Source organism: Drosophila kikkawai, chromosome 3R, assembly GCF_030179895.1.
Source record: "Drosophila kikkawai strain 14028-0561.14 chromosome 3R, DkikHiC1v2, whole genome shotgun sequence".
Classification (NCBI taxonomy): domain Eukaryota; kingdom Metazoa; phylum Arthropoda; class Insecta; order Diptera; family Drosophilidae; genus Drosophila; species Drosophila kikkawai.
Genome location: NC_091731.1, coordinates 13,681,851 through 13,703,248, shown reverse-complemented (window position 1 = coordinate 13,703,248; position 21,398 = coordinate 13,681,851). Strand labels below are relative to the sequence as shown.

The following is a 21,398-nucleotide window of genomic DNA, read 5'->3' as shown; positions in this document are numbered from 1 at the left end:
TTGGCTGTAATCGATAGTATCGTTTGGATTTTACATACCGATTCGGAATTCGACCCAATTGCTACATTTGACACGGTCTAGCCAACTTTCATCTGGTAACACTACAATTGGAATTTTAAGGTTTGGTAACACTCCAACATCCGGGAATAATATGGCGATCCGAAACTCTGACGATAACGATAGACAGAGAATTTAACTGCTGAAAAATTGATTAATTTGCTATAAATTCAACACGGTAATACGCGAAAGTATAGCCAAACTGTTGGCGAGCGTGTGCGGCACGCAGTGCAGTAGTTTTCAGGCCTGTGACGGCGGTCAATCGGTGGAAATCCGCTTCGAAATAGTGGCAAAAAATTTTCCCTCAGTCGCTCTGCTATTTTCCACCTTCGCTTGCGGGCGAGAATGAGACGGCAACAGCGGACCGACTGGCCGCGTCGGGGCATCGCGTGTGCGCAAGCGAGATGAGGCTATCGACCAAGCGACGGCATACGCCAAAGTCGAAAAGTGATTTTTTCTTCGTTCGTTCGGGCGAAGTCGAAACTGCTCGAATGGTTTTATAAATAAAGTACGGCAATTGCATATGTGCGAAAGTTATTAATCGAGCCGAGTGCAGCCATCGATCGGGCGTTTGGTGGTGTCGCCGCCTGCGATTATATAAATAGTGAAGCACGTTGCCTTGCCCCGTCTCCGAAGTCCTAATTGCGCATCGATTGCCTTGTCTCCGCAAATAAAAGACGAGGGGCGAAATAAAAGCGAAAATAAAAGTGATTTTCCTCCCGCTATCATTGAGCGTGTGTGCATCTTCAGTTGTTTTGTTTCGCACCTGAACAATTTTCTGTGTAAAAATGTGAATCAGTCGGTAGTGGGCATGCTGGGCAAGGGAATGGGAAGGGAGAATTAAATGCGAACGAACGAGTGTGCAATGGTAAAGTGAAAGAATGCTCGGCGTTGCCACTCCGCTGTTTCAGTTCGTGCATGTGTGTGTATGTGAGAGTGTGAGGTGCCTTTACTTACGTGTGTTTGTGCGTCTCCGACCATCGCCTATATACGCGTATATATATCTTGCATATATATAATCCAAGTCCTAACAATATCAAAAATCAATACAAACTTAGCTAGACCAAGTACCGTTACTTTTCCGCTTATTTGTTGACGTGTTTTTTTTTTATGTTTAGAAATTAAGGAAAATCACTTTAATAAAACAAGTTTTCATTGAAGTGATTATCCTTTAACGTATATCTTTTACTCATAAAATGCTGTTTTTCACACGCTTTCCGAAACTTAATCAATAAAAGGACGCGCAAATTCAGAGTAAAATATACGAGAAACACAATCTCCGACGAGAGAGAGTAAAATGAATAATGATGCGAAATCCCATAATTGCGATGACTTGAATAATCAGGGTTCCACGGCTTATATTAACAAAGCAACATCTAAATCAACAACCAACAACAATACAACAAAAGCAGCAACAACAAGCACTGGCAAGAACAATACCAATAGCACCAATAACAACAACAATCAAAAAACCAACAACAGACAGTTTAATCACAACTTACCTCGAATTGCCGCCGCCGCCAGGCATCCGTTAGCCGCCGCTATCCTTAAGGCCACCAGTGGCCAACGGAAGTTCGTGCCAGCGGCCAAGAATGAGCCACTGAAGCAGGGAGCAGCAGCAGCCACTACAACCAGCAGCAGCAGCTCTAGCTCCAGCTCGAACGCGAGCTTGGCAGCTCCTCTCAGCGGCAGATTGAAAGTTAACAGTAACAGCCACCACCCAGCCACTGCCAAGATGTCCGGTACCAGCAGCCAGGCGGCGGCCACGCCCACGCCGCCAACGGCCACCTCAACCACCACAACCACAACGAACGCCAGCGGCGTCTGCAGCGGCACGCCCACAAGCAGCAGCAGCAGCCCCAGCGGCGCAAGCGGGAGTGGGACCATCAGCGGAACCACGGTCATTGCCAATCCTGCATCGGTGTCCACCACTGCCGCCGGCAGCGCTGCCAAGTTCCGGGCTGCCGTCGCCTCGGCGCCCAGCTCAGGAACGCCCGCGCCTCCACCCGCTACCGCACCTGCTCCTGCACCGGCGCCGAGCTCTAGCAACGCCATTGCTGCCGCAACCACTGTCGCCTCCGTCTCGTCCTCCTCGAAGAAGACACGGGCAGCTGTGGCCGCCCTTAAGCGGCAGGTGGCCATGCAGCAGCAGCAACCCGCTGCGTCTGGAGCCGGCAATACACCCAACTTGACCAGCAAGGATTCGGCGCATTTAAAATTCGCCGCAACCACTTTGCTGATGGGCGCCGCCGCCGCTGCCGTCGATAGCAACGCTGGCGCTGCTACTGGTGGAGCGGGAGCTGTCGGTGGAGCCCGCGGCATGTCCCTCAATCCCGCCGTGGATGTGGCCAATGCGGCGGCTGTGCTCAAGCAAAAGCTTAAGGACGCCGCCGCAGCCGCATCGGCGTCCGCCTCCAATCGATCCGCCTCGTCGTCCATGTCGTCCAACGCCTCCTCGCTGTCGTCATCAGTGGGCATCGTGAATGCCATTTCGTCGGCGCTGCAGAACATCATCACGCCGGACACGGACACCGATACGGAGTTCTATCCCCAGCCTGTCACCACCGACTTGTCAGAGTCGGAGGAGGAGTCTGTCTCAGAGGTGAGTGTTCTGCACCCAGGCTCCAATATCCAAGCACTCCCCATTCTTATACGTAGACTTGACGAATATCTTTTTGGTCCTCGTATAGATTTCAGCAGGTTGCATCTTCATTAGAGTCGAACAAGTTGTCTCAAAATGTGTTTATTTTGTTAAATAACTGCCCCAGCTTCTCGTCTAAAAAGAAAACTTCTTTTTCTACGCCTTTTGGTCTTCGGTTGAGTTAGCTATGCTTCTTCGATGTATGAATATTGATCGTGATGAATCTGATTTTTGTATATACTCTTTGTACTTTTTTTTTTGAAATATGTATCTAGCTATTCCAATTAAACAAGTTGGAATATATGTACATATATTTTAAATGTATTGTTTTCTATTTAAGTATCTACATTCAGTATTTTATTGTTTTTCAAAACCATAACTAATTAAAAAGGTTTGAAGCTTATTTAAACTGATTGTATAGGTTAGTTACTCGAAATCTAGAAAGAACTAGAAAAATGTGTCCACTAGGAAAAAGTTTCTGGTACAAACAGATCAATCCCTTTCCGACTGTCTTCTAGGTCAAAAGTCAGGTTTAATAGAAATGTCCCCCAATTAAGTAAAATTATCATTAAAAGAAAAGGTAACTGAATCACACAGCCCACAATAAAACGCATGATAAGGTTTCATCAAAATATACGCGTTTTGTTATCAGCTGCCGCCGCAATACACTGTATTCTAGCTAAATCCACGCCTGCCGATGCACAGATTCAGGTTCCAGGTTCCCATTATATCAGGTGTGCTGGCATTTTTAAGGCAGGGAAATACCTCGGAACCGAATTGATCGTTAAACATATTGTGTGTTATTGCAGCGAGATACTTTCATCTCTATGTTGCTCTCTCCGGTTCGCTCTTGTGCTGTCTTTTGCGCGTGTTTTTAGAAGTGTATGTGAGTGAGGCCCTTTGCTCCTTCGGTGTATTGGTGAATGATTTATCAGCTGTTTGCTTGTTGGGTGCTGTGACTATGTGTGAGAGTACTTTTTTCTTTGTCTAGCACACGCCTACATGCGCAAAACAGAAATGAGAAATGCGAATAATAAAAAGCTTTTATGCTAGTCAATGTCCAATTAAAAGCAAAGGTCATTGCTTCGTCACAGGCTTACCATTATAGACGAAATTATTGTAATTGACCCAACCTCAACCCTGCTACTCTTTTGTTTAGTTGGAATTACCTGCAATATGTACATATGTACATACATATATGTGCTTGTACATATGTATGTAATCCGTTTCGGGTGCGTTCGCGAATTCTCTTTTGGGCAGCGTGACAAAGATGTCCGTTCGCTGTCTGGCAACTCTGGTCGCAGCCGCTATTGCTGCTTCTTTCTAGCTGCTATCTTTTGTTGTTGCTGCAGCAGCAGTAAAACTACGTATGCGAAGCGAATAAAGAGAACCAGCAGAAATAACAATAATATAAATAAGCGTCGAAATAAAGCAAGTTGAGTGTAACGAACTTTTGCCAATTTTCGACAGGAGACACAATTTGCAGATTATTTTGCAGTGGCGTGCAAACATTTTACGGTTGATTTTCTTTCTTTTTTTTTTTTACAAATTTACCCACACACACATACTTGCACAGCAATGCCAACGAGAACAAACGAACGGGCTGCTGTTGTTGAACTCGTTCATGATGAATTTTTGTTGTATTTTCTCCTCTGTTTCTGTTCTTTGATTTTTCTTTTTTTCGGTTCCGTTGCTGCTCACTGCTTATCTGCTTGGTTATGTTCTTTTATGTTATGTTCATTCATCAAAGGTTAAGCGACAGCACTTGGCCTCGTGGTGGAAATGTATTTCGGCAATTTTTCTTTTTGCATCTTTATTTTTGGTTCAATAATTTAAGGCGTGGGCGTAAGCACACGCATACGCACAGATGCACACATGCAGACCTGGCCGCTCTCCCCCTTTTGGGCAGTTTGTGTGTGGTGCCGTATTTAAATCGATGTACGAGCTGCACTGACGTTCTGACTCATAAGTCTTTTAAATAAATATGTATTAAAAAAAAAAAACAAAAAGTCAAAATTGTTGCAAAGAAAATTCTGGGTAAGGGAAAACATTTACATAGATGCTCATTCGACACAGACGAAGAAAAACCATCCCAGAAAACCAGTAGGTCGATCGCTCAGTGAAAATTCCCCATGTAATTATTTGTTTGCTAGTTTTCGGTCTCCTCCACGTCCACTCTTCACCTGTTATCGATAACTATAATTTTTGGCCTGTCTTCGCTTGTGGATTATCTGGCAACTCTGCCGCATTGCCATTTTAATTTCAATTTGTCATTTTTACCGTATAATTTATTTTTATTTTTTGTGGCCGCCGGTCGTGCTCGTCGGCCATTTGTTGTCACATTTGTTACTGTTGTTTTATTTACCCAAAATACGATATCATTTTAAAATTTTGGTTTTTGAAAACGTGCAAAGAGTCACTTAAACCAGGCAATGATAACCATCACCTGGCAATTAGTCCGTACACTTTTACTGAGATTGACCAAAGCACTGACCAGGAGTTCCCGTTGCCGCATGGACCTTTTGCAGCTGTTCTTCGTCGATGTAAATCCTTGCATAGTCCCGGAACAGCTTTCTCTTAACTTTGAAATCTTCTCAATTTTGTCTGCTCTTGCGTTAATTTTTATGATTTATGTATGTTTCTTTCGTTTCTCTTTATTTGTAGATCCTATTGGCATTCTTGTGTTTAAGGCCAGATCTCCTGGTAAGTTTCAGTTTCGCGTTATAACCCCCGCTCCCCATACCCCACATCGCCAGAAAAACGAGCCCACATTTACCGAAGCCAATAATCAAAAGACCCTAAAGCTTCTGTCCAAACTAATAACTCGCAACAATGATTGATCGGTTTTTAACCCAACTACTACTCCGCTTCCTCCTCGCCCACTTACATCCCAAGAGACACACATAATCACACCACTTTGTTGCTGGCCTTAGACAACAAGAATGTGCTCTACTGATCAACTATATAGCTTTTCTAATTTGTAACTTCCAGCTTTTATTTGTAGAACAACAAATGTTAATACTCACACCCCCGTTCGTCCGTAGAAATACATAATTTTAGCCAAGATAAGTCTAACAAACAAAAATGTACACCTCTTTCTTGCAGGATGATATTCCCGAGTCAGATCCCGATAGCTGCCCGCACGAGGGCGAGGTGCGCGAGGATGAGGATGAGACGGAGGAGGAGTCTGAGGACTCGGACGAGTCTGATGGCGATGACGAAGAGGACGAGGAGGAGATAGGTGAGTTGCTTGTGTTTGTGCTGTTATTTAACTCTTATTTAACCCCTTTTCTGTTTGTCTTTCTCCAGATGTGCTGCAGGACAACGATGCGGACGATGAGGAGATTGACGACGAGGACGAGGAGGAAGATGCGCCCTTTTTGTTAGACGCCAACAACAAGCGATCGAGTAATCTCACCGCCCTGCTGGAGGCCGCGGCCAATGAGAAGGCACCCGTCCTGCGTCACGCCACCCATGCCATTGATGAGACCAAGCAGGCGCTGACCAAGATGCGTTGTGCCAGCAGCCCGCGCGACAAGAAGTGAGTCTTTCACTCGAGCTTCTAAATTCCAGTTTTTCCAGAGCTTACCCATCGTCTATTATTTTTAGCAGCAGTGGCTTCTCCCGATCCCTGGTGGCCGCCTGCACGGATAACGACGTCAATACGGTGAAGCGGCTGCTCTGCAAGGGCAATGTTAACCTTAATGATGCCGCTGCTTCCACGGACGATGGCGAATCTCTGCTCTCGATGGCCTGCTCGGCGGGCTACTACGAGCTGGCTCAGGTATGTTTCATTCAACCGGAAATCCACATTCTGTAAGGTTTATCTGGGAGGAAAAGCTTTCAGCTTTATATTCAATTTCTTTATTCATATTTTGTGCCAAATTAAAAAATTTCTCATTACTTCAAATAGAATACGTTATACTAAAGGAAAAAAAACTTGCATCTTCAAGTTGAAGCTTTTTTTTTAGTGTAAAAATAAACACGAATTTTTAAGATTCTTGGCACGTGAAATTTTTGTATGAACAGCTGAGCGCAATGGTTGCCAGCCTTTGCGGACGCCTCTCCATCGTATCGAAAGGTGCGTTTTTTCGCCGGTGTGGCAACGCCACCACCTCCGCACTCCCTTCTGGCGTCGGCTTATCGATAAATACCACCGTGGTAGCAGCCGCAGAGAGAAAGATCAAGAAAACTAGACAACAATTTAGATAAATTTCTCATTTGCAACTCCCCCACACACACAGATAGGAGTTACTTAAACACGAATCACTCGTTATTCACCCACACAGGTTCTGCTGGCCATGTCTGCCGCCCAGGTGGAGGACAAGGGGCAAAAGGACTCTACGCCGCTTATGGAGGCAGCCTCCGCGGGGCATTTGGACATTGTGAAGCTGTTGCTGAGCCACCATGCCGATGTAAATGCTCATTGCGCCACCGGTAATACCCCGCTCATGTTCGCCTGTGCCGGCGGTCAGGTAGATGTGGTCAAGGTTTTACTCAAGCACGGCGCCAACGTTGAGGAGCAGAACGAAAACGGACACACGCCCCTGATGGAGGCCGCCTCCGCCGGCCATGTTGAAGTGGCAAAGGTAAGTAAATTTGTATTATTGAGGGAACCGATAAAGATTAAAAAAAAAAAAATGATTATAATCCGAGATTTGAGAATGCTGCTGGCTCTAACCCGCGACCTGAATCGAGTTACGGATTGGTCTGGACAAGATGCCAGCGCTCTGTGATTTAGTTTGATCTTATCTGATTCCGTGCATCGCATTTCCAAGTTTACCATGTCATTTCTGTACTAATTTGGTAATTACATTCTTTGCTTTTTTTTTATTAGGTGCTGCTGGAACATGGAGCCGGCATCAACACCCACTCGAACGAGTTTAAGGAGAGCGCCCTTACTCTGGCCTGCTACAAGGGTCACCTGGACATGGTCCGATTCCTGCTACAGGCTGGTGCCGATCAGGAGCACAAGACCGACGAAATGCATACCGCCCTAATGGAAGCCTCAATGGATGGTCACGTTGAGGTGGCGCGGCTGCTGCTGGACTCGGGTGCCCAGGTGAATATGCCGACGGACTCGTTCGAGTCACCGCTAACGCTAGCCGCCTGCGGTGGGCACGTCGAATTGGCCACCCTGCTGATTGAACGCGGCGCCAATATTGAGGAGGTGAACGATGAAGGCTACACTCCGCTAATGGAGGCTGCGCGCGAGGGCCACGAGGAGATGGTGGCGCTGCTGCTTAGGAAGGGGGCGAACATCAATGCTACCACGGAGGAAACGCAGGAGACGGCCCTCACGTTGGCCTGCTGCGGCGGGTTTAGTGAAGTGGCTGCCTTTCTAATCAAGGAAGGCGCCAATCTGGAACTGGGCGCCTCCACGCCTCTCATGGAGGCCTCACAGGAGGGACACACTGACCTGGTACGCTTCCTGCTCAAGAACAAGGCCAATGTTCATGCCGAGACGCAGACAGGAGATACGGCCCTGACGCATGCCTGCGAAAACGGCCATACGGATGCGGCTGGCGTTCTCCTATCCTATGCAGCCGAGCTGGAGCATGAATCCGAAGGCGGACGAACGCCACTGATGAAGGCCTGTCGCGCCGGACACCTGTGCACCGTCAAGTTCCTCATTCAGAAGGGCGCCAACGTCAATAAGCAGACGACCAGTAATGACCACACTGCCCTGTCGCTAGCCTGCGCCGGTGGTCATCAGTCTGTGGTAGAACTGCTACTGAAGAACAACGCCGATCCGTTCCACAAGTTGAAGGACAACAGCACCATGCTAATCGAGGCCTCCAAAGGTGGGCATACGAGAGTCGTTGAGCTCCTATTCAGCTATCCCAACATTTCGCAAACGGCTGATATGGCAGCGGCTGCGAATGCCAACCAACAAGCGGCCGCTGCCGCCGCAGCTGCAGCCGCCGCCGCTGCCGCAGCTGGGTCCAATCAGATGCGCCTGCAGCAACAGAAGATCCTCCAGCAGCAGCTGCAACATCAGTTGCAGCAGCTCAACGCTCCCCCTGGATTGCATGAGCTATCTGAGGCGGCGCGAGCCTCTAACCAGCAACTGTTCCACCAGCAGCAGTTCAGCAGTACCGGCAATGTATCCACGAACATCGTGGCCCTGGGCACTGGGGACTTTTTGGACGCCGGCGAGCTGCAGTTGACGGCAACATCGTCGGGTATGGGCGGTGCCGGAGCAGGTGCCAGCACCACCGGGAGTGAAGCTGGCATGGAGGAGTACGGAGAAGTGGGAGGCATTGATCTGACCACCCTGGGCGCCCAGCAGCAGGAGGGTCTTATTGCCAAGTCGCGACTATTCCACCTGCAGCCGGGCTTTGAGCAGCAACAGCAGCAGCAGCAGCCACCGCTGGTGCCGTGCAAGCACTTTGACCTGGACATGGAGCACATCAACTCTTTGCAGCCGCCGCAGAAGGCACCGCCAGCTCCGCCAGTGCTCTTCCACACAGTTTGCCAACAGCCTGTAATGCAACAGCAGCAGCAGCCACTGCCTCAAGGTCAGGCCAAGCTGAAGGGCATCCTGCCGAATAGGAATCGTGTGTTGAAGTCTGGCGACGTGGTGGAGTTCATCGACTGCCCGCTCGATCAGCAACAGCACACTGAGCAGGTGCGTTCACAGCCACTGGGTGAGGATGGAAAATCTCCCCAGTTCGCCTGCGCTGGAGAGGATCCACGGCTGCAGCGACGTCGCGGCTTTATGCCTGAGGTAAAGAAGGGCGAACTGCCGCCGGATGCCACCACGAGCAGCAGTGGCATAGACCCCAACGAGCCAGCCTTGAAAGGTAAGCCCAAATCCCCTGTTTTGGGTATCAGTTTAGTTTATGTCCGATTATTATATTCCAGTAGAAGCCGAAGCCACAGCGCTGGACAATAGCCAGGTAAGTTAGCCTTGCATTTTCAACCAGAAGATACATTTTCATGACCCACTTTACATGTTTGCAGCGAACCTGTGGCGGAGCCGTCATTACACACTCCTCGGAAGTTCTTCAGAGCACAGCCATTAGCGACAGGCCCAAGGTCAAGGCCACCAACAAGAGCAATCGCAAGCAGGCAGCCGCAGCAGCAGCAGCGGCGGCAGCGGCAGCAGCAGCTGCAGCCCAGCATGCCCATCAGGTGTTACCGAATCTGCAGCAGAACCAGATGGTCTCCATTTACAACAACTTCGTGAGTAGATTCCAACTACCAAGTGACACACGCGACATATCTTCTCCTTATTTCACACAGCAAATGCAGCAGACACATTTGCAATTGCAACAACATCTGCAATTGCATCATCAACGTGTGGCTTTGGACAATGCAGCAGCCGCCGCGGCGGCAGCAGCAGCAGCATCAGCGACTTCTTCGTCTAATGTCGTGGCCTACTCCAATTCACCGGCCTCGCCCCTCGCTTCTCCCACAGGCAGCGGCAATTTCGCTGACCAACAGCAGCAGGAATCCTTGGATGTGGCCCTGCAGCGCAAGACGGCCATGGAGGATTTCCGCGGCATGCTAGAGACTGCGGTTAATGGGTCGCGAGGAGGCAGGAAGGACCCAACCATGAAGCCAAAGTTGAACTTTTTCGATGACGGTTGGCATATGGTTGGAGTGCATAATTTCTTTGGCGATCAGCCCAAGTCGCCCACAGAGACGCCGCCGGAAATGGAGGAGACCACCATGTCGCCAACTGAAAGCGATGATCATCGCCTAGGCACGGAGCCACGGGCCGAGATGAAAAATCTAGCTACGCTCTGTTCCGCGGCAGCAGCGGCCGCTGCTGTGGCAGCAGCCAATAAGGATGCGGATGAGATAAGCACAGATATTGAGAGCGATGAGGACATTGAAGGGGCTGGTGCCGATGGGGCAGAGGGTGATGAGAATACTTTGCCGCCCGAACCCATTGCTTTGGCTGCGGCTCTCCGTGAGGATGGCATCATTCTGGAAGAGGAAGAAGACGACGACGATGACGAAGAAGACGAGGAGGAGGAGGATGACGAGCAGGATACCAACAGCGGAGATAACATCGATAAGCTTACCTATGACGAAGATGATGCTGATGTGGACAATGAGGGAGAGGTGGATTACATTGATGAAGATGAAGGCGCTGCCGAGGGAGAGGAGGATGAGGACGATGATGAGGATGATGAGTTCTTTTTGGATGTGCCCGTCAATGATCAGGGTGCCGCCAATAATAACAACAACAATAATAACAACTCAAAGAACAGCTCTAGCAGCAGTTCACTGCCTACCAAGCAGCGCAAGATGGCCACACGATTGGAGAACTTGATCCTTACCTCGCAGACCTTGTGCGACTTCCCGCCCGACCTCACCAACTCGGAGCTGGTCCACGTTTTGCCCCAGATAAGCAATCTCAAGGCGGCGGCCACAAGCAATGCGGCTTTGAACAGCGTTCTCCAGCAACAGCTGGCAGCTGCCACAGCAGCAGCAGCGCATGCCAAGGCAGCTGCGGTTGTTCACCAGAAGCAGCAGCTCCAGCATCAAGTGGACGGTAGTGATCAGCAGCAGCAATGCGGTAGGTTTTGCAGAGAGATTACTAAGCTTTTCATACCAAATACTCTACTCTTTTATTGCAGTTGAGGATGATGGCAGCGCTGGACCCAGCGAGCTATATCCCGGCTTGGAGCACTTTGCCAACGATGGCGAAATGGAGGACATATTCCAGGTGCTTATAATATTTATATACATTTTTTTTTTTAAATAAATTGTAACTTCAAAAATGCTTTTCAAAAGGAGCTGGCAAGCAGCCTTAACTACCCCGAGCTGGCCGAGTTTAGCCTTAACCAGATGTGCAAGGGTAGGTTTGCCGGCAGCTGGGCAGCGGCGGCGCAATCATCATCGGCCAAGTGGCCCGGCCAGGAGCAGTTGGTAGGTGTGGTCAGATCGCCAGGAGAAGTGCCGCCAGATGCACAGCAGCAACAGGCGAATCTCGTCCTGCTGGACTATCCCATGCGGCAAAACATCCCACTTGACCAGCGACTCCTCGAGGCGGATGAAATGCACCTGCAGGTGGGTTCTGTCATTACCAATATATTGAATTATTCTATACTTACGTCTTGGCATATTTTAGCAACATCAACAGGCTCCGCTTTCGTTACTGCCCTTCACCACCACCACGGACGATCAGCAGCAGCAGCAGCTGCAGCTGCATCATCCAGCGGCCGATTTCCACCAGCAACAGCTCGCCTTGGAGAACGATCCAGAGCTGAAGCAGCAGATGCAACAGTACTCCAATGCGCGAATCATTAAGGCTGTGGCTGCACACCAACACCAGCAGCAGCAGCCGCCTGCCACCAACTTTGTGTACAACGTGGAAAGCGGCGACAAGAATGCGCCGCCAGTCCAGTTGCTTTTCCAGCTGCCGCCCAACATGTCCCAGCAACAACAGGCCTTGGGAGAGCCTCTCACTGAGCAACAGCAGCAGCAGCAAATTTTGCACGCCGAGCAGGCCCACCTTTTCCAGCATCATCGAACCGCCGGTGGCCAGCGTGCGCCCACCCAGAACGAGTTGGAGCAGGTGGCCCAGGAGCTGCTGCTTCAGCGTAGTAGCGGACAGGCTTCGGCCGGAGCGCAATTGCCTCTTAAGCAAAAGCACTTTAACCTGCAGGAACAGCTGCTGCTACATCCGCCGCCGCTCATGCAGGCGCCCACCTGTGTCCAGCATCAGGTAAGATTTTTGAAGCTGCCTGCCTTTACCCTGTTTATGTCATGTGCAATCTTTGTTCTTATTCCACCAGGTGGCCACACAGACGCATCCTGCCTCCGTGGTTGTGCCGCAGCCCGCAGCAGTGGGACAGTATACCCAGTTCGCCCTGCAGCCTCCACAGCAGCAGCAACAGCAGCTGCAGCAGCAGCCGCAGGGACAGCAGCAGAACGAGCTCTCGATTTGGCCAATGGGCACGCCCACACCCACGCCCAGCAGTGGAGTGAGTGCCACCACCAAATCAATGCCTGGCGGCATTGCCAAAAAGGCAATTGACAAGCAGTCGCGCAAGGATCGCCGATGCTCTGGATTCCGGCAAACACCAGCCGGCAGTCAAGGTAAGGATAAGGACCCTGATGAAGAGGCACCTTTAAAATATATATATATATACTCTGCCCCTCACAGTGAATACGAATCAGCATCAACAGCCCCAGGTGGCAGCAACGGCCCAGCAGCAGGCGCAACTGCAGAACCAGCTGACCGTGGCCACCCCCGCCTGCGTGGACAAGACGATTGAGATCGATTCCGAGACCGAGTCGAACCACGACACAGCCTTAACACTGGCCTGTGCCGGCGGGCACGAGGAGCTCGTTGAGCTGCTCATCAGTCGGGGAGCGAATATCGAGCACCGGGACAAGAAGGGATTCACACCGCTGATACTGGCGGCCACAGCTGGACATGACAAGGTCGTGGACATTCTGCTCAAGCACAGTGCCGAGCTGGAGGCCCAATCCGAGCGCACCAAGGACACGCCACTGTCGTTGGCCTGCTCAGGCGGCCGCTACGAGGTGGTCGAGCTCCTGCTCAGCGTCGGTGCCAACAAGGAGCACCGCAATGTGTCAGACTATACACCATTGAGTTTGGCGGCCAGTGGCGGCTATGTGAACATCATCAAGCTGCTGTTAAGCCATGGAGCTGAGATCAATTCCCGAACGGGCAGCAAGCTGGGCATCTCTCCCCTCATGCTAGCCGCCATGAATGGCCATACGCCGGCGGTGAAGTTGCTTCTGGATCAGGGGTCCGACATCAACGCTCAAATCGAGACGAATCGCAACACTGCGCTCACTTTGGCCTGCTTCCAGGGCAGGCATGAGGTCGTTAGTCTGCTCCTCGACCGGCGGGCCAATGTCGAGCACCGAGCAAAGACTGGCCTCACACCGCTAATGGAGGCCGCCTCCGGCGGATACATCGAGGTGGGTCGCGTCCTGCTGGACAAGGGGGCGGATGTGAATGCCGCTCCAGTGCCCACATCCAGGGACACGGCGCTGACCATTGCCGCCGACAAGGGCCACCAGAAGTTTGTGGAGCTCCTGCTGTCGCGGGGGGCCAGTGTAGAGGTAAAAAATAAGAAGGGTAACTCGCCGCTCTGGCTGGCCGCCCACGGGGGCCACCTGAGTGTCGTAGAACTCTTGTACGACCACAATGCTGACATTGACTCGCAGGACAATCGGCGCGTCTCCTGCCTGATGGCCGCCTTCCGCAAGGGTCACACCAAGATTGTCAAGTGGATGGTTCAGTATGTGTCCCAGTTCCCCTCCGACCAGGAGATGATCCGCTTCATTGGCACCATCAGTGACAAGGAGTTAATTGACAAGTGCTACGATTGCATGAAGATTCTGCGCAGCGCCAAGGAGGCACAGGCCGTCAAGGCCAACAAGAATGCATCCATTCTGCTTGAAGAGCTGGATCTGGAGCGGACACGCGAGGAGAGCCGCAAGGCGGCCGCTGCCAGACGTCGTGAGCGGAAGAAGAAGAAGAAGATGGAAAAGAAAGAGGAGAAGCGACGCCAGCAGCAGGGCAGCGGTCACAGTGGAGCCGATGGAGATGACCAGCAGGGCGATGATGACGATGCCAGTGACAAGGACGATGATTCCGATAAGGACGACGAGGACGAGGAGGTTGGTCCGCCGGCGGAGGGTGACTCTGGCATCGATCAGGGATCTTGCTCCAGCGGAGACACTAAGGGAGCTGCCCGCTTGAGTGCTGCTCAAACTCTGGAATCCTCCGCCAACTCTGGCCAGGGAAAGAAGAGCAAGAAGCAGCAGCAGAAGAATAAGGCGGTGGCAGCTGTGGAACCAGCCTCTATACCCACTCCTCCGGTCGTCTCACCCGCTTCAACCACCACCACCAACGTCACCAAGGGCATCTCTGTGAAGAAGCAACCAACCGCGGCTGTCGAAAGTGTCGTCAAGGCGTCGTCGCCTCCCACACAAACGGTGGCGCTGGCCTCGGGTCCCTTAAAGCGCCAACTGGAGGTCAAGAAGGAAGAGACGTCCTCAGTGAAAAAGAAGGAGGAGAAGACCACCAGTTCGACCAGCAGCAACAAGCGCGAGAAGGAGAACCAAGCGCCCAAAGAGGTGGCCTTGCCGGCAGCCAAACCGACTCAACCCAGTAACTCCAGCAAACTGCAGAGTAGCGATTCTGCCAGTAACATAGGCAGTGCCACCGCCACAACTATCACCACCCGCAAGGAAGTGGCCAAACCAGCAGTGGCGCAATCCATCAGCAGCAGCAACAACGTCAGCCTGAATCCGGCTAAACGCAGCGAAGTTGATGGATGGAAGGAGGTGGTGCGTAAGAGCAGCACCCAGCAGACCACTGCGGCGGTGGGAGGTGGATCCAGTGGTGCTCCAGTGCCTGCCACAGCCAGTGTCAGTTCGGCAACCAGCCTGCAGCAGCACCATCATCCGCATCACCACCATCACCTGGCCAACAACAACAGCGCCGGCAACAGCTCCAACTCGAGCGGAGGCACTGGTGCTTCGTCAGCGTCTTCCTCGGCACCCGAGATGACGTGCAAGAAGGTTCAGGTGCCGGTGAACGCCATCTCCCGTGTGATTGGACGCGGTGGAAGCAACATTAACGCCATTCGAGCCACCACCGGTGCCCACATTGAGGTGGAGAAGCAGGGCAAGAACCAGTCTGAGCGATGCATCACGATCAAGGGTTTGACCGATGCCACCAAGCAGGCTCATATGCTCATACTGGCGCTCATCAAGGATCCGGATGTGGACATACTGCAGATGCTGCCCAGGATTAACAGCAGCATCAAGCAGACCGCCAATGCCAGCAACGCAGCAAGTGCCCCCATGGCCGTTGGCACCTGGGATAATCGTACCGCTGCTGGCGTAAACGTAAACAACTTCTCATCGGCGGCATCCACCACCTCCACATCGTCCAGTTCGTCGGCCAGTTCCACGACAGCGGCAGCAGCCTACAGCAATGCGCACAAACAGCAGCAGCAGCAGCAGCCCCTGCACGCACAGCCTGCGAAGGGTTCCAGTGGACGTAGCTCGGGTTCTGGCAAGTCCAATGGCAGCAGCTCCAAGTCGTCGGGTTCGGCGTCGTCGGCGAGTGCCTCATCAGGTTCCTCCCGCGGACAGAATGGCCGTGGCGGTTATCTCAGCCAGCAGCAGCAGCAGTCTGGACGAAATGCTGGTGGCCCCACCTCCTCGAATGGCGTGTCCAAGGGAAGCAGCAAGGGCTCTGAGGGCTCGTCCAAATCCGGAACGACAGCCCAGAAGATTACCAACTCGGCTCAAGTAAAGTCCTCGACAGGGACTACCGGAGGAGTACAGAACTTTGCCAAGGCTGCAGCGGTCACGGCCACATCTTCGCCCAAAAAGGCTGAGGGTGCTGGAGGAGCTGCCGCTGCTATAATTACCTCGGCTGGCGGACGGAGCAGCGGCGTGGTGGCTCCCTTCGGCAGAGGCAAACCAGTCTCTGCTGGGCCTGGCCAAGGAGGCGCCTCAACAGCGGTAGCTGGTCACGTTGCCCAACTGGGCAGCGGTGGCAATAACATATTGGCTGGACCAATTGGCACCTTCAATGCGGCGGATGTGGCCGCCGTGAATGCAGCCGCTGCCGCGGCATCAGTGACAACTAATAGCAACGTGAAGCCTATTGCTCCGCCCAGCAAGCGAGTGGGATCACCCACCCAAGCACAGCAGCAGCAGCAGCAACAGGCACAACAGCAGCAGCAGACTCAACAGCAGCTGCAACAGCAACAGTTACAGCACCAACAACAGCAGTCGCAGCAGCAGCCAATACAGCAGCAGCAACAGGCACACCAACAACAGCAGCAAGCACAGACTCAGCAGAATCTGGTGATCAACACGAATATTCTCAACGACTTGATGGCGGCCAGTGCAGCCAACACTGCCAGCGATAGCTTCAGTGCCCAGTTGGCGGCCAAGCTGTCGAGCGCCTATTCCCTGTTCAGTGACTACCAGCAATCGCAGTGGGGCAAGCTCGGAGATCCAGGCGTTGGAGGCGGAGGTGCTGGACCTGTTGGCGATATTCTGCCGCAGGCGGATGCCTCTAAGGCACCAGGATACAATCGCAACATCCTTAGTTCGCCCGTGGGCAGTTCCAAGGCTTCGTCGAATCACTCCACCTCGCCACCCGTGGGCAATGTGATCCAGCAACAGCAACAACAGCAGCAGCAGCAGCAACTGCAGCAGCAACCGCCATCCAGCCAACAGAGTGTCCAGCAGGCCCTGAATATTATAACCAGTAGTGGCGGTGGAGCGCCTGCACCGCCGGCCAGATCACCATTGGTGGCAAACAACGAGGTGAATGCCTCAGGAGTTGCCCCCCAGGCCTCTATCAACGGTACCCAGAGTGGTCTGGGAGAGACTGCCCCCGCCCACTCACCGGGTGTTATTAAGCCGCCAACGGCCACGGCACCCATTCAGAGGCATGTTCCAATGCCGATGTCCGCCTCGGAGGCAGGAGGACCACCAACATACGGAGCGATCGGTTCCAATCCGGCCAGCGGAGGTAATGTGGCTGCCGCCGCAGCAGCAGCAGCCGCCGCCGCCATGATCGATCGCCAGCAGCAGAATCTACAGCGTCTGATCTATGACAAGGTAGGCGCCTCCCAGCAGCAGCAACAGCAGCAACAGCCGCAACCGCAGCTCAACTATCCCATGGATCCGTCGTCCTCGCCGTACATTGTCGATGGCAACAACATGCTTCGCTTGAATCCGCGCGCCTCGGTCTTTGCCCAGGGCAACAAGCAGCCGCCACCACCGCAGGGTGGAGCGCCGCCATCGAATATGTTTGGAGGCGGCGGCGGCAACCAGGGGCGACAGCCACCGGGTGCTGGTGCTAGGCAGCCAGGAGGTGCAGGCAGCGGGCAGCGCTGGTATGGAGGTGCATTGGAATATCCCTCGTACTCGGGCAGGGATATGCTGCATCTGGAGAACGGAGCTGGCGGAATGGCGGGCCTGGGCTCACCATCTGCCATGTCGCCCAACCATGACGACATCCGCAAGATGCCGCGCCCCATTGGCACGGAACGTGCTGCCTCCTGGAAGTTCAACAACTTCAACGTGGCCGCCTCGGCCCTGAGCATGGACGACGCACTGTCGACCGTCCTGCCACCATGGGCTCACGAGCCGAAGGCCCAGCCGCCAGGTTTGCAACAGCAGCCACCGCCTCCACCGCAGTCGCAGCAGCAGCCGCTCAACTGGCTGAAACAGCAGCAGCAGCAGTACAGGCCCTACAACAACGGGCCATATCCGCAGCAGCAGCAGCATGAGCAAATGAATGTGAGTTCCCAATATCTTTCAACTCTCTAGGAGATGGCTTCTTATTGTGTCCTTACCTTACAGATGCCCATGGACTACCACAACATGCAGGCGCCGCCAAATATGAGCCAACAGCAGCAGCAGCAGCACGTTAACCTGATGCCCTCGTACGGCTTTCAGCATTTCGTGGGAGCCCCTGGCGCAGCTGATATCTCTGCACACATGCCGGACAAGATGGAGGTGTGGGATCACCACGACAAACACGTAAGGCTAACGGGATTGTTTCCTTAAATCACGAGAAATAATAATAATATATTCCCTAGATGCCTTGGACCAACTACACCACCAATTGGTCCAACTGATGTCCGCCCAGCGACATTCTAAGCGAAGACCTCTTCTAGGCCTGCCATTCGAACAACAACTGAATCGAGCAGACCAGAGGGGTCTTCCGAGTTACCAGCCACAGTACCCAGCAACAGTAACAGCAGCAGCAGCAGCAGCAGCAGCAGCAGCAGCAGCAGTAGTACTAACTTGGTTTGAACCATGTAAAAAGGGAAAGATTGTTGAATTCTTTCGTTTTCAATTCGAACTCTCACTCTCGGCTTCTTCCTCACTTCCCACTTGCCACTCTTCCAAATTAAACCTGCCAATGCCATTGAGTCCTAACGAGGATAATCCATTCATCTTCGTTTGGTGCTTGGGTTGGATCCACAGGTGCCTGCCCCCCATCCCCCCAATACCAGAACAGAACAGAGAAAAGCAAACGGAAAATGCGAAAAGCGCAACTAAAAAAAATGTTCGCAATATATATTATTTATTTTTAAAATGTATTGAATAATTTTTGAAGCAAGAGCGTAAAGTGAAGTTATTGTTTAAAGTTTCTGTTTGGTGTGTGTGTGTGATGCACGATCCACACACACGCACACTTCTACACTCCCACAAAACACACAAATACATTTACTTTTAAGTTTAAAGTCAGTCTTATGAATGAAACATTAAAGTGAAATGTTTAGCGCCAGCTAAGAAGGTACACACAGAGAAACATTTAATTCAAAAACAATTATCCATAATTACATCTATATGCATATATATTTAATAACATTAATAAAATGGCAAGCAAATGAATGTCCAAATTGTACATCTTAGGCGCACACTTTTCTATCCCCTTATCACTTCACGAAAAGCAGGAAGCCGGAGACTAGAAAATATGACCAGAAATTACTTAATTATCATTACTTCGAGTGCGAATGCGAATGATACAAACCAGACAAGAACGAAACGAAGGAAAGCCCGGAAAGGATCGACATGGGAGGAGGAGGAGCCGCCGAGCCAAAGGCGGTCATCCTCATCCTCCTCTTGCCCCAAGTCCCAAAAACGTAGCTAGTAGAAATTGAAATTGCTTAAATATCGAAATCAACTGATATACCAACCAAAAACAACAACAGATTAGACATTTTAATATTCCATTTACGAGAACTAAACGAGATATGAAGATGACGACGGCGGCAGGCGGCGCTTGTTGGCCGTCTCTTTGACGCTTTTCCGACACTGCTCATAGACGTACATACATAAATATATATATATATACCTACATATATACCTAGCGAATAGCATATAAAAAAACATACACAAATTTTTATTTCGTCGAAGCTAAACTAAACGAAACAAAACTTAACGAAGATATGTAAAGACACACTCTATGCACACTGCTGCTTGCCTCCGATCGACCTATTATCGATTAGTCAGGGCTAAGGCAATTGCTTTGTAAAATTCTAGAGAAAAAACAAATCCGATGATGCTTGAGAATATGCATAATGCTTGGAGGAAAGTTATAGACACACACACAAGCCACGCAAGATCCCTATCTACACACCCACAAGATATCCTTGAACGATAATGATAACGATAAAAGTGGAAATACGAAATAATATAAAATTAAGTGAGCATGAAACTACGTTTTTTTTTTCTATTTTTCAATGTTTTAGCTGCAAGCAAATAATATAATGAGAATGGAGTTGTTTCGTTTAAGTTATGTATGTCATGCAAGCAAATTACGGAAAGATATAAACCACAAAAAAAAAAAACAAGGAAACACACACAAGCCCCCCCTACAGGATCTTTATTATTCTCGAAAATACAAAACACAACACAACACAACCGTTTTTGTTGACAAACGAAAAGATGAAATAGCTGAAAAGGAGCTGAGGCGAGGACACAACACAGCCGTTATATAAGATGATGCATCCATCATCCTTGATTGAGACATGAAAGCAAAGGCAGAAGCAACAGCAAACGCAAACGCAGAAGCAGAAGCATACTGAATAAATGTAGAATTTTTTTCAAGCGAAAGAAATTGAGAATTCACACACATAGATTTATTAATTTAAATATTTAATATAAAATATATACTTCAAATATGAAAAGTATGAAAACACAACAGCAAAAAAAAGAAAAAGAATGCAAAGAAAAATAAAAAACTACATATATTAAATACACACACATACTATATGAGTATACTACGGATTATTATTACTCTTATAATTATTATTATTGTATTGAAGGAAAAATATAAAAGAGAACATTAAACAGCATAAAATAAAAAATAAAAAAACATCCTTTTTGTGTTTATGGAGGGTTCAAACTAGTTTTTATTTACTATAAGTAATAATAACAAGAAAGGATACTAACTTCGGGAAGCCGAAATTTGTATACCCTTTCATTTTGCCATAGGATCAAATTTGAAAAAAATAAATATATATTTATTTCTTTTGTCTAGAAATACTCGCCTGTTGATGCTGATCGAGAATAACTATCGGCAAGGTCTGCTCCACTGACTAAAATCATAATACCCTTTAAGAAGAGGGTCTATTCGAATTCTTTAAATGGATATTTATCCCTTATATTTCTATAATTTTGGGAGATTACGCTTAAATATTTCTCTTACACATCGGCTATATCTTATCATTTTGGGTGACTTTATTCAATTTTTTTATGCAAATGGTTTTTAGCTTTTTTAAAGTTTTTTAACTTTTGTTCACATAGAAGAAAAATGACAGAAGTTTAGACTTTGTAAGCTCTGTTTTTCTTAATTTTTTTTTAATTAAAAAATTTGTTTAGAAAAATCATTCCTAGCTCTATAAAACATGTTTAGGGATACTAAATAATAAATTACACAATTCTACAATTAAAATATTTAAAATTTTAAATTGGACAAAATGTAACCTATTTAGCTGTATAGATATTTTCCCAGATTTTTATACCCTTGCAGGGTATTATAATTTCAGTCAGAAGTTTGCAACGCAGTGAAGGAGACCTTTCCGACCCTATAAAGTACATATATTCTTGATCAGCATCAACAGCCGAGTCGATCTAGCCATGTCCGTCTGTCCATCTGTCCGTTTCTACGCAAACTGAATGAAACTTTGCATATAGTCTTCTATATACT

The 21,398-nt window shown here is 49.9% G+C and overlaps 1 protein-coding gene across 9 annotated transcripts; it reads left to right on the top strand.

Moving 5' to 3' along the window:
* Positions 1–119: 119 nt before the first annotated feature.
* mask (multiple ankyrin repeats single KH domain) lies at positions 120–20,116 on the top strand. 9 transcript variants are annotated; one of them, XM_041776981.2, is made up of 19 exons: positions 121–235; positions 1,296–2,659; positions 5,363–5,401; positions 5,804–5,939; positions 6,008–6,239; positions 6,308–6,482; positions 6,988–7,287; positions 7,536–9,504; positions 9,566–9,600; positions 9,665–9,886; positions 9,947–11,231; positions 11,293–11,381; positions 11,450–11,725; positions 11,787–12,383; positions 12,454–12,757; positions 12,825–13,756; positions 13,862–17,974; positions 18,038–18,217; positions 18,277–20,116. In XM_041776981.2, the coding sequence occupies exons 2-19, from the start codon at positions 1,355–1,357 to the stop codon at positions 18,313–18,315; spliced, it is 12,228 nt and encodes a 4,075-aa protein (XP_041632915.1). In that variant the 5' UTR covers positions 121–235; positions 1,296–1,354; the 3' UTR covers positions 18,316–20,116. The 9 variants fall into 9 exon arrangements, with proteins under 9 accessions (XP_041632907.1, XP_041632915.1, XP_017036272.1 ...); XM_017180783.3 differs by having other exon boundaries at positions 12,825–17,974; XM_041776973.2 differs by having other exon boundaries at positions 120–235; positions 9,665–11,231; positions 12,825–17,974.
* Positions 20,117–21,398: the final 1,282 nt, after the last annotated feature.

Coding starts and splice junctions, on each gene's coding strand:
- mask (XM_041776973.2), top strand. CDS start 1,355: ATGAATAATGATGCGAAATCCCATAATTGCGATGACTTGAATAATCAG. Junction 5,940..6,007: donor AGAGGACGAGGAGGAGATAG/GTGAGTTGCTTG, acceptor GTCTTTCTCCAG/ATGTGCTGCAGGACAACGAT. Junction 18,218..18,276: donor GGGATCACCACGACAAACAC/GTAAGGCTAACG, acceptor TATATTCCCTAG/ATGCCTTGGACCAACTACAC.